Genomic DNA, 9,281 nt, shown 5'->3' with positions numbered 1-9,281 from the left:
GTGTCTTTGGAGGTGGTAGGGCCGGGGTGGCCAGCTGACTCCGAGAGGAGCTTCAAAGTCTGCTCTGACCAGTGCAATGTAAGCAGCTGCAGACCCAGCTAAGGGGAAGCCCAGCCATGACTGACCTGACACTCTGGCCTCCCTTGGCCAGACCAGCTGAGGCCTGTTTGAACACCCTTTTTCTTGTGCTTACAACACGTGGGAGCACTTCCTGGCACGTTTCCTCCTGGGCACAGTAAAGCTTCTTTGAACCTCGAAAGGCTCAGAAGCTCTTGTATTAATCTATCTAGAGGCAGATGCCTGGCTCTTGTGTCTGTGAGGATAAAGCATCCAGTCCTTATCAGCCCTTTACACCTTCACGCAGTCTAATGAGGACGTGTTTTGATGGGTGGCAAAAAGAGGTTTGGAACTAAGACTTGCCATAAGAAGGCAAGACTCAGAGAGCCCCGGGTAGCTTAGAGAAGCAGGATAGGAATAAGAGAGAACATTTCTGCCTCCTTTGCAGAGAATAGGGCTTGCCCCTCTTATTATAAGAGATGTCTTTAAAACTCCTTCTTAAAGAAGTGGGAATAAGAATTAAACAAATTTAGAGACTAGGTAACTGAGGTAGGTAGAGAAAAACAAACCCCATTTCCATAGGGAAGCACCAGCAAAAACTTGTGAACTCCTATAGAGAGAAACTTGTTACACCTGGGCAGCCCCTTGGTTAGTTTTCCAGGCCTGATTCCCAATTGTCCCCTGCCTAAAGCAAAAAGCACCACCATTCTGAGTCATGTGACCTGATTTTAAAATATTTTATTACATAATCTTTTCATGGCACCATCAGGAGTAACAGAAAACGTTATTCCCAGTTCCTACGCCACATCCTGAAAAATATACATTTGTATTTATATATTTATATCAATACTCCACCCCTATCCCATAATTCCACCACCTATTGTAGGTCTTTTGCTTAAAGCAGGAAACTATTCTCTTAGGTAAGAAAATATATATGGAGCTAAATGAAGTAACGGTTAGAATAACTGGGGATAGTTGGTTGTGGGGTGGGGAGGAAGGGGTTAAGTCCAGCCTAGCAGGATGCATCACTGGGTCCATCAAGGTGGAGGAGGGCAGTGTATAAAAAGGCAGCGTCACGCAGGTGGGCTCTGGTATCCTTGGTCCATTAGGAGATGGCCTTTGCCTCAGGAAGGAAGGCTTCCCAGTACTTTGCCAGCTGGAAAGAAGTGGGGACAATAAACAAGCGCCCCTGCCTAGCAGTAGAGTCTGAGCCAGCGTGGGAGCAAGCACAATGCCAGGGTGCTCCCAAGCGCCTCAGCCACCCAAAGGCAGGCGTGCCGAGCAGATGCAGAAGCCAGCCACAGTGCCCTTGCCTCCCTCCAGACTCAGGGCGAGCAGCAGTTCTTGAGCCCCAAGTGCAAGGGTAGTCTCTGAAGACAGTCTTGCTTCCACCCAGAGGGAGCACACTGTGAAGGTCATGGCTTTGACCAGCTCAGTTAGTTCTTCATGGTGGGGCCACTGGTTCCACATACTGATCGGGGCCTGAGCCTCAAGAGGGTCTGGTGGTACCACAGGTGGCCATGCAATGTATAAGGAGGGTTTGTTCTCAAAAACTAACTCACCGTAGAATTTAGGCAGCAGAGATGGGTCCTGCTTAGCAGAAGACCCTGCTGGATGCTCCATGTTAGAGCAGCAGGGCCCATTTTCAATATGGACTACAGCAGGGCCCAGCCCCTCAGAAGCAGTGCCTGCCCATCTTATTACTAAAGCCCCAAGCAGGCAGCTGGCCTCTGGAGCAGGCAGTAGAGGACGAAGATCACATATAACTTACATACCTGTTGCTGTGAATATAGGAGTGTCTCAAGGTACTTGATCACGTGGTTTTTGAAGTCCTTGGATTTCTCTTTCTATAGGAGACAGGATTCTATACTGACCATCCGGACAGTTGCTCCTTCCCCTTTTGATGGGAGGGTGGTATTTATTGCTGGCCAAGGTCAAACAAAGCCTCAGAAAGTAGAGCCAGCAGCTGGAATAGCTACAGTTCCAACCAAATAGCCTCTGCCAAGGCCTTGCAAGGCTCTCAGAGGGTGGGGATGGGGCGGAGAGGGGAGGAGAATGGATGGGGGCCCAGAGGGTACATGGCAGCTGCAGGCTTTGTTCGTGTCTAGTTACTCTGGTCCAGCAACAAGTGTAATACAGCCATTGTGCCTCAGGAAGAAGCACACACATTTTCAGAGAAGGCCACGCCTGTTCACAATAATTGCCAAGTCACTGGCACCTTTATCTATCTCTCTACCAATAGACTTGCATGAAACCGACACTACTACTAAAACAGGCACTGCACACTAAGTGACAAGTAGGACCTTCTACCTCACCTCAAACCGTATCACTTCTTTTCGGACCACTGTTGAAATCCTTTCAAAGTCCCTTTCATACTGAGTTACCCGAGACTCCCACTGGGAAGAAAGAAGAAAGAAAGGATCACTTAATATTATGCTAACATTATTAAGCCTTTACTTTTGGACAGCAATTCTACATATGAGACCTCGTTGACCACTATGTCTGTCTGTCTCTCTGGGTAAGATCAGATACCATAAGGGATTCAGTGTACAAGTCAGAGTTGAGCAGAAGACCATACAGGCTAGCTGGAAAAGAGATGCCATGTGCCCCAAGCCAAGCCTGGTCTTCAAGAAAGTTCTGGTATGCCAGCAGCCTTTGGTTTAGGTACTCACCAGCAGGGCTAGAAGGCCCAAAGAACTTAAAATTTAGTTCTCATGAGGCATATCTGAATTACCTAGGTAGCTTTTCAAAGACCCATGCCAGGACACCTCCTGCAGAGATTCTTTTTTATTTTATTTTTTAAATTTAGAGATAGGGTCTTGCTGTGTTGCCCAGGCTGGAGTGCAATGGTTATTTACAGGCACAATCCCACTATTGATCAGCATGGGAGTTTTGACTTGCTCCATTTCCAACCTGGGTGGGTTCATCCCTCCTTAGGTGACGTGTTAGTCCCCCGCTCCTAGGAGGTCACCATATTGATGCAAACTTAGTGCAGATACCCTATAGGCATAGTGCAGTACAGCCCAGAACTCCTGGGGTCAAGTAATCCTCCTGCCCCAGCCTCCTGAGTAGCTGGGAGCGTCTGGCTCCTGCAGAGATTCTGATGTGGCAAGTCTGAGTGGAGTGGGGAGAGGGGAGGAGGACCAGGCCTTAAGGCAGGCCTGCAATCAAGCAACCAGAGTCCTTTAGACTCAATCTAAATTTAGCTCTAGCCTGCTGTAGGATTCCAAGTAGCTGGGTGGGATGGGAGCAGGGCTCATTCAGCAGCCAGGAAAACACCCCTGGCTGGGCTGCCTCAGGCGACTCACCTCTAGAATCTCATCCTTGGCCTGCTGCAGCTTGTCAGGCTTGTTGGCCCACAGCAGCCGAGCCTCGGCCTCCCGCTTCTTCTGCAGCATGGCTTGAGCATCCTGCCAGCGCTGCCATGTCTTCATGCGCTGGTCGAAGGCAGCCTGTAGGGGTAGGGGTTTGGGGAGGAGCACAACCAGCTCTCTAAGAGCTCAGCTGGCTCTGCCTCAGGGGGAGGGTCTCCCAACAGCTGTGCCAGGGAAGGACTGAGCAAGGGCAGGTTCTGCAGCCATACGTTAGTGCCCAGCTGGGAAGTTTAATGTTTAGAAGCACAAGCGTGGGTAAGACTCCTCTCCAGGCTTCAACAGGCCAGTGCCATGCTGCTTCATGCTACTCCCAGGGCTGGATAGCTGGGAGCACAGTAGGTGGCCCGATGCCAGTGCCCAGTACCATGGCTTCTAAAGTACCTCCCTCAGACCTGTTGGTTCTTGAGTCTACATACTTTCCCTGAGTGCCTGCCAGATGCCAGGAACTAACACAGTGGGGAATGAAACACACGGTCCCGGTGGGTCCCACTTTCATAGAACTTATCTAATGGAAAAGGCCAACATTACATTAACAATTATAAGTACATACTTACAAGTATGCAGAGTATTGAGAAAAGCAGCAGGGTGCTATGACATAAAGCTAGGGACCTCGCTTAGCCTGGGAGATATGTCAGGAAAGTCCACTCTAAGGAAGCAACGTTTAAACAAACAGATACCCAAATAATATATGACCCAAATAGTATATGGGAATAGCTTAACAATTTTTTTTTTTTAAAGAGACAAGGTCTCACTCTGTCACTCACCCTGGAGTGCAGTGGCACGATCATAGCTCACTGCAGCTCCAAACTCCTGTACTCTAGTGATCCTTTTGCCTCAGCCTTCCAAGTGCTAGGACTATAGGCATGCACCACCACTCCTAGCTAATTCAGTTTTGTTTTTTTTAGAGACTGAGTCTATGTTACTCAGGCTGGTGTTGAACTCCTGGCTTCTTGTAATCCTCCCACCTCGGCCTCCCAAAGCACTGGGGTTACAGGCATTAGCCACTGCGCCTGGCCAACAAAATCTTTAAAACCACCATGGGGATAAACTGTTTTTATCCCAGCCACACACTCACCTGCTCTAGGCTATCAAGGTCTCCAAGAAGCTCCCCAAAGTCTTCTTGGTTTTTCCTGTTTCTAGTCCCTTAACCCCAATCAGTATTTCCAAAGAAGGACAGCTGTTGGGCTGACTAAACCATTCCTCACCTCCCATTCACTTTGTAGGCTTCAAAAAGCAGCCTGGCTCAAAGATCTACGCCCAGGGCCAGCCTCCCAGCCCTGTTCCATTTGCTCCCCCTCTTCCCTGCAAAAGTTCCCTGTATGTTTTCTATGCCTCCTGAACACGGGCCTTTGCCAAAACTTAAACCTTAGGGAATGCAATGCCACCAAATTCACCTGCCCCAGCACTGTCACTGCTGCAACCCTGCAATTTCTTAGCACCTCTATGTTGAAGGGTTAGATAATGGGTGACTTTACATTCAAGTAAGACACAAGCCTAATCCAGTGGGCTAACAGTGGTCCTGCTCCAGGTTCAGGCAATAGCAGAAAAGAAACCTCTGTTTATCTCTCTTATCCCACCACCAGCTCATGACCATGAGGTAGGCAGACAAAGGGTCTCTGAAAATAGACCACTGGCAGTTCTGCGCTCTAAGGCATGCTTCCTCAGCCCCCAGAGCTGTAGGCAAGGCTTCCCTCACCCCCATACATACAGGTTCGCCCTGCCAAAAGCTGTGTTCTCCAGAGACCCCAAACAATGCTCCCCCCAGAAAGCACTGTCCACAGAGTGCTCTTCCCTGAGATACCCTCCAGTCTAAGTAGTCTGACCAGTTCTAAGAATTCCGTAGCAAGTTTTTCGAGCCTCTTATCACTCTGGAGTTAGCAGCAAAACAAATAGCAAAGAGGACAACGAGCCACCTCACAGGCTACGTTAAGCAACTCTATCATGGAGGAAGTGACTGCCCTGGAAGCTCTCTGGTGGGAGAAATATTGGGGATGGGAAATGGAGGGTGGCACCGTTCTAACTCAGAGGCTCACACATCCTGATCCTGAGCAGCATCAGGGCAGATTTTGGCCCTTATAGGGTAGGTGCCAGGCTTCTTCTTGGTTCTTTCCTCTGTCTAGGGGAGGCCATTCTAGAGCTAATAGCTAATACCACTGCCCAGTTAAGCTTCCTTAACTGCTCTGAGAGCTCATGGGAAACCATACTGCCCTGATCACTGGGAGAAAAAGTGAGGTGCTTGACCTGAGGGGCAGGCTGCAGTGTTGTTATCTGTGGTCGGCACAGCACGGGAAGGGCTCTAGTGACAAGCTGTCTCAGCCCCCTGACCACACTCCTCCATGCAACGCCAAGCCAGTTCCACGTAGTTACCTGACTGCCCACACTGGAGAGACAAGTGGAAGCCAGCAAGAGCTCTTATCAGGGCAAAGCCGCTGCTTACTGTTAAGGAGGCAAAGACCAAAGGACTGAGGAAGTCACTGCTCCAGGGGGCCAATATAGCAGATCTTCAAGCCTTGCTTGAAGAAACGAGCACTGTCCAGATTCAACAATAAGGGAAATCCTACAGGAGTGGTCTTTTCTCCAAATGCATCTAGGAAACTTGGCTGGGGGCCTCAAAATGACTCAGTGATAACCAGCTAACAGTCAAATGGATTGTTTGGTTTAATACCTTCTCTCTTAAGAGTAGGAAAAGTAACACCTATTTATAAGCTATATGGGATGAAATTTTCTTGGGAAGGGGAAGAGCAAAGGAAACAAATCAAACCAAGGGAAGGAGAAAGAGGAAAGGAAATAGAAGCTTACTCGAACTATGGCCAGGAGGCGAATGTAGTCACTCAGGAGCTCAGCAAGGAGGAAAAAGTCATTGTTGGCCTGTTCCTGGTGGAGCTGCTCAATTTTTTCTTCTACCTCAGCCAGCTGGGAGAGTGCCCGTGACAATGCCGTGTTGTCCTCAGAGCTCCCAAGCATGGCTAGACTCTTTGCAAACTGGGCTGTGTTCAGTGCTAGCTCTGGAAGGAGGAAAAGAAGCAGAGGGCCCTCTGATCTCACAAGGAAAAGGGACAAGTCAGCTGGCACTGCATGGCATGTTTTAGCATTGCTGCCTCTTGCATATCTGACAATTGAGGGAATCTACAACCCAGTCACCTGCATTCAGAAAGTGAAGGGTATGCGGCCCGGTCATAGAAGGAGGGAAAGGACCAGCTGTTCTTGTGTTTCACTAGGTTAGGCCTACCTGGAAGAAGAAGCTCCAATATTCCTGGAGAACCAAGTGCCAGTTAATACAAACAGGCCAAAGGAATGATTCTTATTTTTATGTTAAAGCTCATGAACTGCAGGTCTTTGCATGAAAGAGAGAATGTATGTACACACTGCATAGTCGTACATGTTCTAGAGCAGGGCAAACTCTCTGTAAAAGAGCCAGATGGCAGATTTTTCAGGCTTTGCAGGCCACACACCATCTCTGCTGCAGATTCTTGTTCCCCCACAACTTATCCCTTTAAAAATGTAAAAACCTAAATGTTAGCTCATGGCAATAGGCCCCAGGGCCAGATTTGGCTTATGTGCGAGGTCACAGTTTGCCAACCCTCACATTGACCTAATGTTATATGGGTCTTCCGTCTGTTTAGATTTCTATTTATCAGCATATTTAAGGCAGAGAAGGAAAGCATTCAAACTTGGAAAATTTCACTAGCTCTTAAGCAAATCTCACCAAAGAAAGGTGAAGAAGGGTTAGGAAACAGATTTGGTTTCCCTGCATTTACACATTGCTGGTTTGACCATGTAGTTAAGGCATGTGTGACATCATTTTGGATGTAAGCCACTAACTCAAATCATATAAACAGAAACCCACATCCCACGTCAAGCTATATCTGGGGCAGCTTCCCTGCACCCCTCCCACCTACAAAGTACAATGCCCACAGTGGCCGAGTCATGTTTCTGCCAGGAGATGTAGGGCATATCTTTTTGATCAGAACATCAAGGACCAGGTAGGCAGAAAATATCAACTTGGATGGCTGAGAGGTTTGGAACAGCATGCCCTCCCATTTCTAGCTCACTGGAAACATCAATTTCCCCCAGCACCAATCCATTGCAGAGGTTATTACCTTTCCTATGGTTGACTAGAGTTTCTACAACAGCATGCAGTTTCCGTAAGCGCTGCTCCTCACACTCTACCTCCTGGAGCTTCTCCTCAAACCACTGAAACACACAAGCCCAGAGCTTTAATGGAAATTACTTGTATAGGTACAGAGCACAGTCTTTCCTTAGTATTTTTTTTTTTAAGGAATTGAATTCTTTTTTAAAAAAATGTCTCTGATCTCAGAAAGCCCAGGACTCCTCAGGGCTTCTGACCCATAAGCCTGAGGGGTTGGGGAGCTGAGAGGCACAGGGCTACTCACAATGTCTGATTCATTCATCTTAATGGTCATTTTGCTGACTGCGTCGGTAGCTTTGTTGAACATCTTGAGGAGACCAGCGCCACTCAATGTCTGGGTGCTCACAGCACGTGGCAGCTATAAGACCAAGAAGGTGAGGATGGCAAGTTATCTGCTGCCCTTATTTTAGGTTCAGATGAATTAGTATCCATCAGATAGTATGCCCAAAACTTGTCACACAAATTATTTGAACTGTAGGTTATTGTTTTCAAAGGCAGTTAGGTGAATCCACAACTAACATGTGCAGAAAGAAAAACTGAAGAAGCATGTTTAAAAAAGAACAGGAAAATTTTTAGCTTTTGATATTGTGCACAGAAAACAAATTGACTGGGAGTGTTATATGGCCAACTGACCTCAAATTCAGATTGTCTGCCCACCCAGGCAAGAACTGCTTAAATACCAAGCATACCTGTATTAAAAGTCAAAAGTTCCTTTGGATTAGGACACTCTGCACACAACTTGACTTAAAGTCTCAAGAGACTCTGAAGTTGTGTTGTGATGCCATTTGGTTTTTCTTCAGTGAACAAATAAATGTCCAAGGACAGGAGCATTATTTATTCAGATTGAGGCTACTTTTAAGGATGACCTATTAATAGTTAAGCCAAGCATGCCAAATATTTAGAAAGAATTTGATTGGTTTAGTCTTACTTAGCCTTAGTCTTCCTAAGGCATGGAAAGGATGCCAAAGAATCTATAGTATACATAGTATCCTATGCTCAGAAGTTAGATTTTAATCCTTATGACTCTATGGCAATAGTTCTAAACTTAGGGCCATTTTGCCCCCTAGGGGACATCTGGCAATGTCTGAAGATGATTTTGATTGTTACACTGGGGAGAGGGTACTACTGGCATCTAGCGGGTAGAGGCCAGGGATGCTGCTAAAACACACTAAAATGCACAGACAACCCTCACAACCAAGAATTATCTGGCCCAAGTGTCCACAGGGCTGCTGTAGACAAACCCTGCTCTAGGGGTATTAAGTGAGGATGAGAGGGTGAAAAGGAAGAATGGATTTAGGAATACCCAGAGGAGGAATTAAATGATTTAAAGCATTTGACAGAATTTTTAATTAAAAAATTTCATTTTAGAGGAAAACCCCCACATATTTAGCATCATTTTCTTCATTAAAGTAACACATGCTGGGCCGGGCGCGGTGGCTCACGCCTGTAATCCTAGCACTCTGGGAGGCCGAGGCGGGCGGATTGCTCGAGGTCAGGAGTTCAAAACCAGCCTGAGCAAGACCCCGTCTCTACCAAAATATAGAAAGAAATTAATTGACTAACTAAAAATATATATACAAAAAAAATTAGCCGGGCATGGTGGCGCATGCCTGTAGTCCCAGCTACTAGGGAGGCTGAGGCAGTAGGATCGCTGAGCCCAGGAGATTGAGGTTGCTGTGAGCCAGGCTGACGCCACGGCA

The 9,281-nt window shown here is 47.3% G+C and overlaps 1 protein-coding gene across 7 annotated transcripts in view; it reads right to left on the bottom strand.

Moving 5' to 3' along the window:
* Positions 1 to 780: 780 nt before the first annotated feature.
* Positions 781 to 9,281, bottom strand: part of SNX1 (sorting nexin 1) — a 40,306-nt gene continuing 31,805 nt past the window's right edge. For 3 of the 7 annotated variants that reach the window (XM_012758683.3, XM_020286029.2, XM_012758681.3), the window contains 7 exons: positions 7,826 to 7,939; positions 7,532 to 7,646; positions 6,231 to 6,436; positions 3,366 to 3,509; positions 2,373 to 2,453; positions 1,833 to 1,904; positions 781 to 1,213 (listed from right to left, as the gene is read on the bottom strand). In XM_012758683.3, coding sequence (XP_012614137.1) covers positions 1,163 to 1,213; positions 1,833 to 1,904; positions 2,373 to 2,453; positions 3,366 to 3,509; positions 6,231 to 6,436; positions 7,532 to 7,646; positions 7,826 to 7,939 — 783 coding nt within the window. In that variant the 3' untranslated portion in view covers positions 781 to 1,162. The remainder of the gene's footprint in view (positions 1,214 to 1,832; positions 1,905 to 2,372; positions 2,454 to 3,365; positions 3,510 to 6,230; positions 6,437 to 7,531; positions 7,647 to 7,825; positions 7,940 to 9,281) is intronic. The other 4 variants (XM_020286030.2, XM_012758682.3, XM_076004453.1 and 1 more) reach the window with 3 other exon arrangements.

The sequence above is a fragment of the Microcebus murinus genome, chromosome 6, assembly GCF_040939455.1.
Source record: "Microcebus murinus isolate Inina chromosome 6, M.murinus_Inina_mat1.0, whole genome shotgun sequence".
NCBI lineage: Eukaryota > Metazoa > Chordata > Mammalia > Primates > Cheirogaleidae > Microcebus > Microcebus murinus.
This window is presented reverse-complemented; position numbering and strand designations above follow the sequence as displayed.